The 14,704-nt window shown below is 38.3% G+C and overlaps 1 protein-coding gene across 4 annotated transcripts in view; it reads right to left on the bottom strand.

The window, feature by feature from the left end:
- Positions 1-14,704, bottom strand: part of CREB5 (cAMP responsive element binding protein 5) — a 593,699-nt gene that overhangs the window by 16,559 nt on the left and 562,436 nt on the right. For all 4 annotated transcript variants that reach the window (XM_082257535.1, XM_082257536.1, XM_082257537.1 and 1 more), the window contains 2 exons: positions 9,887-10,114; positions 914-1,022 (listed from right to left, as the gene is read on the bottom strand). In XM_082257535.1, coding sequence (XP_082113661.1) covers positions 914-1,022; positions 9,887-10,114 — 337 coding nt within the window. The remainder of the gene's footprint in view (positions 1-913; positions 1,023-9,886; positions 10,115-14,704) is intronic.

Raw genomic sequence — 14,704 nt, 5'->3', positions numbered from 1 at the left:
TCATTTTAAGCACCCCTTCCAGTGGTAAATGGTTTGTCTCATCCCTGTAACTGAAACCACTGCAGGAGAGTTTGTTCTTTTGAAAAAGACAGACTTACTAGCTGGATCACCAGATAAAAATAGAAGAAAGAAAGCCTGAAAAAGAAAACAAATGCAGCCATCACATTTAAGAATTGGCAAGCTGCAATAATAAAATGCTTGCTTTTGGGTTTATTACGCTTGAAGCCCTTTGTGGGGTGAAATGCATTTGAGTGGGAGGTGGACAGGCAAGACTATATGTTGTGAATCTTCTATTTATTATATTAAAGCTGGTTTTACATTGGTGATGGCATTAATGTGTGGCCTGCTCGTTTCTACTTGACAAGAAGCACAGTTGAGTGGGGATGCACTCCTGGCCATGCACCTGATGAAAGCTGGAGGTACATGAAAATAGGCATGTTTGGAGCAGCATAGCTACTACTGATTCCGCTTTGCTAGGGAAGTTGCACTTTGCAAGTGAACTATCCCCATTGCTTAGAGAATGAGATGAAGCACTGCTGACTTCCATCATCCAATAACGTACAAGCAAAAGTGCTGTTTTTTTTTTTCCTTGCACAAGATTGAGAATTTTTTGCAATGTGAAATTTCACCACATTTGTTAAGTTAAAAAAATGAGCTTTCAAAGAGCAACTTTGAAAGTGAACAGCATATTTGCCTTTAGTAATTCAACCCCATTATTCCTACTGATGACCATAAAGTCAGAATAAATAACTTTTTGGTGATATGCGATCTTTGTGCAACATGGACACTCTTCTAATTGTTTCTCCAGCAAAAGAGCCCCTGAGCTATAAAAGTAATCATGAATAACAATATTAAAGAGCTATCAAAAGAAAACATCTAAATCATAAATATTACAGTAAAGCCAAGGACTTACTTAAGTAACCTTGTGACTCCTTCTGCATGGCAGTTATTGGACAATCTTTATGTGTAAGCAAAAGTTGTTTTAGTTGTGCTACCTCATTTTTCAACAGGGAGACCTCGTTCTGGAAAAAAGAAAAAAAAAGAAAAAAAAAAAAAAACCAAGAAGACATTCATCAATAAAATGGAAACAACATTAACATTCAGAATACTTTCAGACACCTGTACAGTGCAACTATAGCTTCAGAGACTCATGTGACTACCATTTGTATGCACAGTTACCAACTTTTACAGGACAGATTTCCAATAATTAAGCTGTTTTAGCCTTGTTTTTAAATATATCCCAAAATACCTTGTCAATGCAGAGGAAGATTATCTCCAGAAACTCTTATCTTCTCCATGATGACCTACAAATCAATCTGTTTTTCACCAGTATGACAAGACTGATTCCAAATACTCAGGTACAATTAACCACAGTTTTACATGCTACAACATGCTAATTAAGCCAATACAGACTATGTCTTAAATTATAACCCAAGACAGTTAAACAATAGAATTACTTACAAATTCATATTCAACAGGAGTCTAGATAATTATTGTTTTTAAAACTTGCTAAATGGAACACATGTAATTTGCCAGATTGTGAGATAATATCAGGTTTTGAAGGTAACAAAGCATATATTAAAACTGCTTTTTTCAACCTTGTCCTTGGAAGTGGCCCCAGTAATAAAAGCAGCACCATGTGCTAGTTAGAGAATGCTGCCTGCTGCTAATATGCTGTAGGCCTGTCCCTGGTTGTTCAGACCAGCACCCTACTCTGGTAGGCTCAAGTTTATAGATGACACTAAAAATGGGCATATAGAACGAGGACATTGCCAGAGACAGGCTTAAAACATTGAGGAACATTACATTTTTTTCAAATGTTGACAAATTTCTTCTAACCAGGTTTCAAAGTACAATATAAAAGGTTCATTTCATATTCTAGACATGATTTAAATGAACTACAGTAAAACCTTGGTTTGAGAGTAACTTGGTTTGAGAGCGCTTTGCAAGACAAGCAAATTTTTAAAATAAATTTTAACTTGATATATAAGCGATGTCTTGATATACAAGTAGCGTCATGTATAAAAAAGAAGAGAGGGGCCTCTAAAGTGTAGCAATATGGTTACATTTAATGAAGGTTCAATATTTAGCAACTCCCACAGTTGATGATTAAAACAGGCAAATCTAAGTATGTAGGCATCTGGGGTAAAGCTGTCCACATAGACTATCTTCTGCACCATCATCATCATCATCCCTTCCACACTGCACTCCACGAGTGATTCAAAGCCTCACTTTCAGGTTACTCTACTGCAGACTATTCTTCCCGGTCATGATTGCAGACTGACAGTGGTGAGAGCCGGTGGTTCAGAAGATGGTCTATGTGGACAGCTTTACCCCCGATGCCTGCATACTTAGGTGTGCCTATTTTAATCATCAACCATGTGAGTTGCTAAATGTTGAACCTTCATTAAATGTAACCATATTGCTACACTCTCATCTCTCTTATATTCTGTAGCTCTGCTAGATTTTGCTTCTAATCCCCTTAGGAAGACTGCATATTGTGGATGGACATTTTATGGTTACACAACCTATCACATTGCTATAATCTTTGTATATAGACTATAAACTGAAGGACTTGTGGAACGAATCATCTGAGTTTCCATTATTTCTTATGGGGAAATTCGCTTTGATATAAGAGTGCTTTGGATTACAAGCATGTTTCCAGAACGAATTATGCTCGCAATCCAAGGTTTTACTGTATAGTCTAAGAACTATAAAAGAACACTTTTCTTCAGTGTTTATAAGCAGAGCATTTAAAACAGGTCTTTAACAGTGCTGCTTGTATATAACGTTATTCATATACTAGACTACCCTGGGTGCGCTTTAGCTTGAACATCAGTGCTTTGACCTGCTGCTTACTTCAACCTGCTTATTACTGTTGGTCAGTGAGACCTTTCATCAAAATGATGAAACATGCTACCTTGTAATCTGAAGACAATATTTGTGTTTGAGGTTCTTCAAATACTCTATAATAGTCTTTGTCATCCTTTTTTTTTTTTTTTACCTCAGAGGAACCCTTGAAATACTTTCCAGCCCACATGGAAGAAAAATATATTAAAATATATTTAAAAAAAAACTTTTTTTATTTTTCCCAAATATATTGGAAATATATCTGAAATGCTACAATTTTGGCCATATTCAATATATTTCAAAATAATTTTTCCCTAAATATATTGGAAATACATTTTTCTTCCATATGGGAGGTCTTGTGGGACCCCTGCTAAAATCCCTAACCAAATGCCCTATAAATTGGTGTTCATTGGGCAAAATCCCTCTTACATTGATGGGAATGTCTTCCCTAAAGAGAGTTAAAAGGATCTTTGGTGTCATTCAGTCTCTGCCAAGTGCCTCTGGCCCTGGAACTATGCACCACCATCAAATGGGAGGTCAGTTATTCACATCTCAAGGAACCTGTAGCAACCTCTGGAGAAACCATGGTTGAGAATGACTGCTCTGGAAGATAACTGAGGTTATGTGCAGACACCACTTGGATTCTACATTTGATCCTGCTGGTACAGTAAGGTAATGTACATAGACTGTCAGAAAACATGATAACATGCTCATTGTGCTGCCCTTTCAACATTATCCAATCCAATCAACAAGTTGTGGTGTTTTTTTTTTCAGCAGCAGTGGTTGCAAATCTGGTCATGCTCTCTAACATGGATGCCAAGATCACAGGCCTTAATGCAGAGAATCACAAATCCAATGGTAGATTAAAAAGGTTAATACATACTTTAGCTATAAGCCCTTTATGCCAGTGGGAGCCAAAGCTTTAAAAGGGCCATGATGTCTGAAGCTAGTAGGAGGGGCATCTGATCATGTGACACTGTAATTAGCTGCACAGTGCTGACATCATTGGGAGCTCATCTTACCAACTCTCAATTGTAGATATTTGACTGCGAGCTGCCAATGAAAGCTCAGTCACAGTTCTAAGAGTGGAGCACAGAAAAAGACAATATAGCATACATGCAGCAGATGGACATTAAAACCTTCCTACCCTGCTACTGCATATATGTGTATTGCTCTCATAATGGTTTATTAAATACATTTCCAATACAAAATAGTATAAAAAATACACAACCATTTTAAATAATATATACTCCAAACAATTACGTGCACACATTAAAAAGAGAACTATGTTCTAAATAGTATGTAAAGCTATTTTCATTCCATGCTGCTCCCACTTGCGTGAATGTGCATCATTTTTAGCCATCAGTTTCATGTGGCTTGACATCTTGCAGGTGCATATGGCAATTGTTAATGTTCTTAACCTTTCTACTTTAGCACTTAAATATAAAAGAGGGGGAGATACTATCTTACCTTGGGGCACAAGGCAGATATATATCCTTCAATGGCATGTATTGTTAACCTCCACATAAACTGTGACATTATAACCTTTTAAATAAAGCTAAGCATCTCTAAACTTGCCCATGTGTGAATTGAAACCAAGTGTCCTGTAATAGGATGCATATGTGTGTGTACATATATAATCTCAGGACCATTTGATTTTCCAGTGCTGTGTAAGTTTTTGAATGTGTGCCATTCACCTCACCTCTACCTGACAGGGGAGATTAAAGTGCATCTTATGGTTAGAATTCTAGCAGTCTGACCCTATTAAATGGGGCAGTGTTTCTCTGAAAACTATGCTGATTTTGAATACTATGGGGTTTATTTACAAGAGACAAATAGGCTGTTCACTTAGAAGTTGCAATGGAAGTTGCATTTTGCAAGCGAATTTGCCCCAGAGCTTAGTGAATCACTTTGCAAAGAATTTTTGCTTGCACGTGACTGTGTGATATGCAGTCAGCAGAGCTTCACCTCAGTCACTAAGCTCTGGGGTAAATTCTGCACAAAGTACAACTTCCTTTGCAAAAAGCCCTTTTGACTTTATTACATTTCTATCTATCTATCTATCTGTCTGTCTGTCTGTCTGTCTGTCTGTCTGTCTGTCTGTCTGTCTGTCTATCTATCTATCTATCTATCTATCTATCTATCTATCTATCTTTCTATCATTACATGCAGTTATGCATACGTACATACACGCACTTAGGTATATGCTTCTAATATACTGTACATATACACCATTACTGATAAACTGCAAAAAAGAAAATTGTACTGTCTTACTCACTTTTTCTTGCCTTAAAGAGACCCTCTCACCAGACCATTTATTTTATCAAAACTCTCCTATGAAATTATATGTGCATTTCATGTATTAATGTATTTAAGGTATGCATGTTATTTACCTGTAAAATCTTCCATTATATAAACATCCAAAAGTGCTGGGACTGCTGCTGGGTGCTGCCATCTTGGCTGTGATGTCATCAGCCCAAGCAGACTCCAAGCTGTCACTTAAGTGACACTTTATAGTGTTCCCCTTTGCTCTTCCCCTGGCAGCTACATGAAAGTTTATGTAGGGAGGTTAGGTGATGGCTGCAGATACTGAGCTAGCATAGACAGTAATGAGACACTTCCAGAAGAGAAGAGGAGTATAACGTGCTAGGGGCATGCTAGGGATTGACTCTCTTGGGGTAGTCAAATTTTCTAGCAAGTTCAAAAGCACATTGCAAGTAATCAAAAATATTTTTGGAAAGAAAACATGTTGCAAAGAAAGCAAATATAATTTTTTTTTCAGTACTTTTGCCTGCTATTTATTTAAATTACTGACAGGTTCTCTTTAAAGAAAAAAACAAAAGTCTGGTAAAAAAAATGAAACAAAAAACTGCACTTGGGTCTATTAAATAAAAAACAGCTGCTGCACATATGCTGGATAAAACATAAAAACAGTATAAAATTGAAAAGCAGCGCTATATAAAAAGTCCAGGTATAGGTAGGGTCCAGCTGATTGGTTTCCTTGAAGTGCCACCACCACCACCAGATAGAGAGCAACCCCAATCACACTGCCGCTTACCGTCCCACTAATAAAGGAAGGCTCAAAGGTTCCACCAAACTGCTCCTCCAGAAATCCTCAGCGATTCCAGGATCAAGCCAATGAGGTGCGACTCCATACAGATGGTACAAGGCAGACTGATCACTCATATATACCAGAAAAAAGGAAAAAAGAAAACCATAGTGCAACACCTAATGAACCACCATTTAATTTCCTTATGCCAAATAAATGCTTACAGGTAATAAGAGTAAAAAGAGCTTATCTGCCAGAAATGTTTGACCGGGGACCTATGACGCGGGACGTCACTACAGGGTGAAGAAGCGGTCATCTCGTTGGCGGTCAGGGCGGGACCTGTGACGCGGGACGTCACTACGGAGTGAAGCAGCGGTCATCTCGTTGGCGGTCAGGGCGGGACCTGTGATGCGGGACGTCACTACGGAGTGAAGCAGCGGTCATCTCGTTGGCGGTCAAACATTTCTGGCAGATAAGCTCTTTTTACTCTTATTACCTGTAAACATTTATTTAGCATAAGGAAATTAAATGGTGGTTCATTAGGCGTTGCACTATGGTTTTCTTTTTTGCTTTTTTCTGGTATATATGAGTGATCAGTCTGCCTTGTACCATCTGTATGGAGTCGCACCTAATTGGCTTGATCCTGGAATCGCTGAGGATTTCTGGAGGAGCAGCTTGGTGGAACCTTTGAGCCTTCTTTTATTAGTGGGACGGTAAGCGGCAGTGTGATTGGGGTTGCTCTCTCTCTCTCTCTCTCTCTCTCTAGTGGTGGCATTTCAAGGAGACCAATCAGCTGGACCCTACCTATACCTGGACATTTTATATAGCGCTGCTTTTCAATTTTATAAAAGTCTGGTAAAGCTAACATTTATTTTTGCCTGTAACAACCAATCAGTTCTGACTTCAGTGTAATTTTCACAGTATGAGTTTTTAAAAAAATCAAAGAAGTTGCAATAAGCAGCAAGAAATGTTACTTTTACCATACTTTGCATACTGTACATAAGGCTCGTAGTGTCTTTCATTTCAGCAAACTTTATTCATAGCCTGTTTGGTGGTCATTGTATAAAAAAAAAATAGCATAAAGATTATTATATATAAACTATCAAAAAGCAAAAACCTTAACATAAATATAATAATTATTAATATATTATTTGTTATATATAGAAAACTATTATGTTTCATCTATCAGGAAAAAAATGAAAGAAATGTCTAGTTAAATACCATGATAATTTAAAATTGATCAAAACCCCATACAAAAAATAAAACTTAATATATTGCAGTTTGCCAGTCATTGGTGGTGGTGGCTGCATTATTATTTCTTTTTGCAGGTTATATTTCCATTATTTTTACCTTGTGATCCTGGCAGTAATAAACTTTCAGTCCTAGGGTAACACCCACTGCACTGTATCTATTAAGAAGCATTATTGTCATCCTAAATGTCTCTCCTGATTAGGATTAAAGACTCCTACCCCTCATCTATATGACATTGAGGAAGTTGTTTTGTAGTTCACAATAGATAGCTGGGAAAGCTGATAAAATTTTTTGAAATTTCAGTTCAGTGCACAGGACATCACAAGATCACAAGATTTGTGGCAGAACAGGTGTTTTTCTGTACTTGCAGAAAATGTACTTATGCTGAAAACTAATGCAGCCATTACATGATGAGCTCCTGATGACACCAGCAGCACGCAAGGACTGGTAAGCTGAAACATATATCACTTTTGTTCTTGTGGTATCATGTATTTTAACTTGTATTTAAGTAGAACAAAATGTAAAATGTTTTTCTGGGGGTAGAGTAATAAGGGGTTATAACCACTGTCTGCCTTTTTTTTTTGCCCATTGGGGAGATTTCTTTTCACTTCCTGTCCCATAATCAAAACAGGAAGTGAGAGAAAATCCTTCCAAGGTGAAGGAATCCCTTGTGATCACCAGAACTAGTGTCTCCTTTGGAAGATTTGCACTCTATTCTTGTTCTAGTGAAAACTCTAAGGCCTCTTTCACATGAACGATCCAATCAGATCCGCCTGTCAGTTTTTTAGGCGGACCTGATCGGATCCTCCATGCATCCCTATGGGGCAGCAGATGTCAGTGGTGACATGTCCTCTGACACCTGCTGCCATCCGCATCCGATGCTGTCCGTGAAATCGGGACGGATGGAAACCCTATTTTCCATCCGTCCAGGGGATCGGATGAGAGCGGACAGGTCGTCCGCTCTCATCCGATTCCCCATAGACAGCAGTGGGGCTCTGACACCTCCCTCTCCACACACAGAGCGGGGAGGGAGCTGTCAACTGCCTGCTCAGTGTATCGATCCCCCGCTGAGCAGCACAGAGTCCGCCGACGGAGCGGACCGTGTGAAAGGAGCCAAAATGTAGTATTTTCGTTCACTTGCACTTTCAACCATAATTGTAAACAGGACAGAGAGAGGGTGAATCTCCCTAATAGGGGCACAAACAGCAATACCAACCTGACAGGTGTTTAAATCCCTCTCCACTCTATCCAAAAATAAATCAACAATTTTTTTCAGTTATACTTTAAGTATTCTTGATTTACGAATAAACATTTCTGGCAAAAGATCAACAGATTTAATACATTTCGAAACTGTAGACTTTGCACAAATACATTCTTTTTTTTTTTTCAATTCATCTTGAAACTTAAATATCAGCAATTTTGCTTTTATTTAAAGAACAACTTAAGGCAATTTTTTTTATTTTTTAGTTTTGGATGGAGTGGAGAGGGATTAGAACGCCTGTCAAGTTTTATTGCTGTCTGTACCCTCATTACGGAAATTCTCCCTCTCTATTTGTCCTGTTTACCATTATCATGGAAAGTAAAAGTAAAAGAAAATCCCAAATTTTAGGTTGTCCCCTGAAAAGTTATTGAGAGGAAATCTTCCATTAAAGAAGCTAGTTCTGATGACCTGGGGGTCCCCAAGGAATTCCCTTAATATGCAGGGATTTCCTTTTGCTTCATGTTTTGGCTTTTGAAACACAAAGGGTAGAGAAATCTTCCACAGATGGAAAAAAAAATACAGGGGTTATAGCCCTAATGCCCCGTACACACGTTACGATAATCGCACGACAAAACTCGCTTTCGACCTGATCGCACGATAATCTGATCGTTAGTACACAGCTTTCGACAGTCGATCATGACAGTTGGTCCAACAAAATCCGAAGGGACAGACAGAAAACTTCTGTCGTACGACAGCCTCACGAACGACAATCGTTTCATCAGTACACTATGTGTCTGCTAAAAATCGATCGACAAAGACCGTGCATGCTCAGAAACACTAAAATAGCACAGAAAAAGCCTGGCTGCCATTGTTTTTGTTTTGCACCATCTGATACGTAGCTAAGCAACCAGGAAGCTTTTCCAGAATCGTACAACAAAAATCATACGGTTTGTACGCATTGTTGAATTCGATGTTAGTATCATGCAACAAAATGCGAATGATAAGTCGTCCGATTATCTGAACGTGTGTACGGGGCATTACTCTATCCAAAATAGAAAAAAAAAAGTTTTGCCTTCTTTAAATCTCAAACACCTCTGTGGAGAATTGAGTTGAAGTTCCTTAGAGTCAGACCTCTGGACACTGGCGATAGCAAATAAATATGGCCAAGGTCTGCTGGGATTTTTAGTATAAGTGTACCCTTATTCCAGACACCGAAAGACTTGGAGGAAATAGGGTGCTAGTGAGTGATCTGCTGGATGTCCAATCACTGTCTTCTTTGCTAAATGCTGGAAAAAAAATCAGGGTTAGATTTTGAACAAGATAGAGCTGCTCAAATGTTTCTTTGAGGCAAGTGCAAAGTCCTTTGGCATCCTTTGACACAAAGTGTTTACATAAGAAGGACCTCAGTCATCTGCTAGAGCAGATTATGTCTGTGTTTTCATTATTAATGTAATGTGTCTTGCTTGTGTATGATGGACGTGTAGAGAAAATGCTCAGCTATAAACAGTGGCTTTGTGAAGCAGTACGGTACACACCTGAAGCTGCATGTTTGTCTGGGTGAGTTCCTCTGCTTTCTTTTCCAGTGACATCACCCAGACCTTCCTTTTCTGTCTGCACCGCGTGGCAGCTGCTCGGTTCCTTTCCAGAAATTTTCGCCGCCTCTCGTCTGGATCTTCGTCCACCACCCGCCTGCGTCGGCCTCCCGTGGGCTGAGGGGGCTGTATTGTCTGAGTGGGCTGCATTTGCTGTGCTGCTGGTGAGAGCTGGACCAAGAAGAAAAGCTAATTGACTTTCTAGACCACTAAAAACACACTTGTGAAATGTGGTGGTGGCAAAGTCAGCCAAAAGAGAAACTCGAATGTCATTTAAATAACCACTCCGCATTTCTTAAGCATTCACACTGAAAGAAAGATGTCTGTCTGAAACTTAAATAAATATATGCAGAGGTTTTTTTTTTTTTTTTATAAAAGCAGAAGGGACTGTGGTAATGATAATTGTATTAGGCAGTATTCTTTGAAAGCACACCTGTCATTTTGCTAAACATCCTAGTATTTATTAGCATAGAGAGGATAGATACTGCCTTGTTTTTTCTGTCCAAACATGACAATTTTTGTATAGTTTTTTAAAAAGTGATTAGTAATCCCTGCCTTCAATATTGTCAAGCCACTCCTCTTATATAATTAAGCCCTGCTTCTGTTTTTACCATGGCAGTGGTAAGTACGGAAACTTTGATGTGAAGGAGTTTTGTGCCACTTGAATTGGTCATACACATTATAATTTGATTGTAAAATCTCTGTGCAATCTCCTTTAAGTTTACTTAAACTATATAATGTGAAGGCCTACCTAATCAATGCATTCAATTCACATCCATTTGGGAAGACCCTCACTCTATATTCCAGTGTCTCTTCTGTGGCCCATGGGCTGCAAGTGGTCCTTTAATATTTGTTGTTTAGCCCTCAAACCTTAGCAGTAGTTAGTGGAAGTGGGATCCCTGGTTTGTAAAGGGGCAATGATGGCAGTAAGCTCTAGCAACCTCAAATAACATATTTCAAGTCTTGGACTGTTCTGCAAAATGTCTCTAGGCTGCAACTGCACCTGTAGCACATACACAGTGGGGATGATTTACTAAAACTGGGGAGTGCGAAATCTGGTGCTACTCTGCATAGAACCAATCAGCTTCCATTTATTTTGGTAAACGTTTAAATGAATAAGCTGAAGTTAGAAGCTGATTGGTTACCATGCACAGCTGCACCAGATTTTGTACTCTCCAGCTTTAGTAAATCAACCCCACAATTTGACCATTCTCCAAAAGATGTTCTTTGTCTCTTACAGTCTTCTGTGACGTATATACTAAATATTATACATGGTCACTTGGTTATATCAGGGGCCACAGCTGAGGCCCCTATACCTCATAAGCTGACTACAGCTGCTCTACAAAGTTGTTGTTAGAGCTAAAGGAGAGTATTTAATCAGAATATTTTGTATATGGTCAACATTACACGCACTTATATCCACCATGGGCTTATATCCACCACAACCTCAGCTTCTTACCCTGTCCTGGCAGGAAACAAAGAGCTTGGAGGCATACCAAGCTCTTCTTATTATTTCATTTTAGGTGTGTTTTAACATATCCCTGTTATTATTCCCATTTAACCTTGTGCCATAAATAGCGATAATCTGGAATAAAAATATTTTATTTCTTATTGAGTAAATATGCAGAAATTCCCCTACTATGTAATTGACAATTTACTTTTATATTCTTACCTTGAGCAATCTTTTTTTTATCGAAGCAAAGCGCACACTTTTCCACCAACAGCCTTACCAATTGTAATATTATATAATGTTATATATATTTTATAATATATTGTATAAAATCAGATACCTCTTTTATATGGAAATGTGGAATACTCTATTACTGGCCTGGCAACAATTTAAATTCTGGATATTCTCTCCCTTTCTGTTCCAGTGACAATGGTCAGCAGAAAAAAAAAACAAAAAAAGAAGGAATCTCCCTATCAGTGACTCAGGCAGTAATAAAAAAATAACAGAGGTTCTAACCCATTACACTCTACCAAAACTAAAAAAAAAAGTGTGGCTTTAAATAACACTTAAAACGAAACAATGTAGCTTGGCCATTGACCTAGTGCCAGTCAGCCTTTTTGACAATGAAAGAGCATTAGCTTGTGGATTGGTTTATCTCCTGTGCCATTCTTTTGGGTAAGCAAACATGTTCACAATGTAGACTGACAGCACAGGGCCCTGATTGCTTCAGAACACTGTCCAGAAAAGATGGGACTTACACAAACTTATTTTTAAAAAATGTAACACTTTTTTTTAGATACATAGCTTAAGTATATATTTTTTATATACACGTCTTAATGTAAGACTAAAGCTGGCCATATATGATTTTGCTTTTTCGTTCAGCCAATGGGCTGAACATAAAAAAAAAAACTGAATGGATTCCCCCATCCACACATTCGAGGTGGACGGGGGACTCCCCTGATGCCATAATACACAGATCAGCGCTGCAGTCATTGACCACAGCTGCTGATCAAGCGGCTTTTATCCAACAGGGTGGTTGAAGAGAAATTATTTGATAGATCGACTTCTGTTCAACTGCAGTGGCCATGCATGGATTGAAATGTTGCCAATCCATCTATGACCACCTAAAGGGGTCATTAGCCTAATGTGTTTGTACTGATATAATTGTAATGAACATTTTGTTTTTTCATTATTTGTCATTTTCTCAGCACCTGGATTGGCTCTGCACATCTTCTCAACAAACACATTCAAACATCTAACAATTATGGACACTCAGAATCTGGCCATATATAATGTACAGTATATCTAAGGCCCCTTTCACACTTGTGCGACTTGTCCTGCGATTTAGGACTGTAAAGTCACATGACAAGTCGTACTTCATGATTTCCAATGAGTACCAATCAATCATTTGTATGACTTCAAAGTAGTTCCTGCACTACTTTGGCCTGATTTTAATGCATTTTGTGGTCCATAGACACTGCTTGCAGTCCAGTCAAAATCGCAGTAAAAAACGTGGCAAAAAAATTGCAGTAAAATTGTGCGACTTTAAGGTCGCATAAGTGTGAAAGGGGCCTTAAGACAATACTTTTTTCTTTAGTATTGGATAGCTTAGGGAATGGTTAGAAACATTGCCTTTTTTCTGTTGTCTATGTACCTTCGGGAAGTTTCCCTTCATTTCCTGTCCTGGATATACAAGAGGAAATGAGAGAAAATTTCTCAAAAGAAAGTGTAAATGCCATCTTAGACAACTGTCACTGGAACAGGTGTTCCATTTGGAAAATGTCCTCCCACCTCCTGTTCTGGGGACAGTCGCAAACTTTTGAATCTCCCATAATTCTTTGACTCGTTTTTGAAGTCCAGTAAATCAGTTTTATTTAAAGTCATATTTGGTTACAATCAAAGCATTTCAGGTTTCTTTCAGCAGGAGCAAATATAACTTCAGGATAAGATATTGAATACTGAACTTAAGCAACCTGGAATGAGCTTGGCATAGTGTGAATGATATGCATTAAAGCAGTGGTCCTCAACTCCGGGCCTCAGGTCCACTAATAGACCAGGTTTGCAAGATAACTAAATTACATCACAGGTGATCTCATTTGCTGCTCAGTGATTACAGTATTCTAGTCTGCATCTCCCCAAGGTAATACTTAAATTCTGGCCTCTTAGTGGGCCCCGAGGACCGGAGTTGAAGACCACTGTATTAAAGGATTTATTAAAAACACTGACTTAGGCTTCAATCTAACAGGCGAGTTTTACACTTTCCTGACCACACACCAGTCTACATGGGACATCCATGTAGCGTGCATGTGGTAGCTGATGATACTTTTAGTGGATAGGAAGGTTATGAAATATCACATATGTGTTACTTTAGTATCCTGATATTCTTAAAGGGTTAGTTCACCTTTGTACTTAAATTTACTACGCAATAAAGGGACCCGGGTATTTTATAACTCATTTTTCAGTAGAGAAAAAATAGCTTACTTTAAACAGTATTTATGTAGGCCAAGAATGGCTTAGTTGATGCCTTGCTAGAAAACTTCCACTGAGAGAAATCCAGCTCATTCTGTGTAGAATCTATGACATTGAACCAGTGGGTGTGACACCAGCATCAAATGCATGTGCAGTGCACTCTTCCTCCCCTGTCACAGCAGCCACTTCTTTCAGTCTCTACTGTGACAGGGCAAGAACAGTGCACTGCCCATGTGTGGTTGTATGTCAGAGGCAGAGCACTCCTTATATGCTGAGGAATGCCTTAGGTGCTGGCGCCATGTTAAATAGTTCTCATGTCCTAGATTATGTCCATGATGTAATTGATCTCTTTCAATTTATGATTTCTGGCCAGAATTCAGGGGCACCACTGTTGACCTACAGGAATATCTTTAAAGTAAGCATTTTTTTTCTCCAATGAACAATGCTTCATAAAATTTCCAGAGATCCTTTATGCATAGAAAATTTTAATAAAAAAGTGAATCATTTAAGCAAGATAATTGGGCTTACTTACTAAAGGAGTTGAGAGTTAATATTTATTGCAAATAACTAGTCATTTGCAGATGAAAAGTAAGTAAACAGGAATTTGCTTTTCACACTAATGGCCAATTGAAGTAAATATTTGGTCAATTTATTGTGTTAGGATTCTCAACTTATTTAATAAATCAGCATCTATAACTTTACTTTCCTATTTAATGGGTTCGATAAGCTACCCAAGTTAGGGTTAACTTGACAAATGCCCAATATTATGTAATAACTGTCAAATGTTTGTAACTGTATATATATATATTATCTTGTCTCAGGCTGCATATTAGAAATCATAT

This window comes from Pelophylax lessonae (genome assembly GCF_965119305.1).
Source record: "Pelophylax lessonae genome assembly, chromosome: 5".
Classification (NCBI taxonomy): Eukaryota; Metazoa; Chordata; class Amphibia; order Anura; family Ranidae; genus Pelophylax; species Pelophylax lessonae.
The sequence above is the reverse complement of the archived record's forward strand: the minus strand, read 5'-3'. Positions and strand labels throughout refer to the sequence as shown.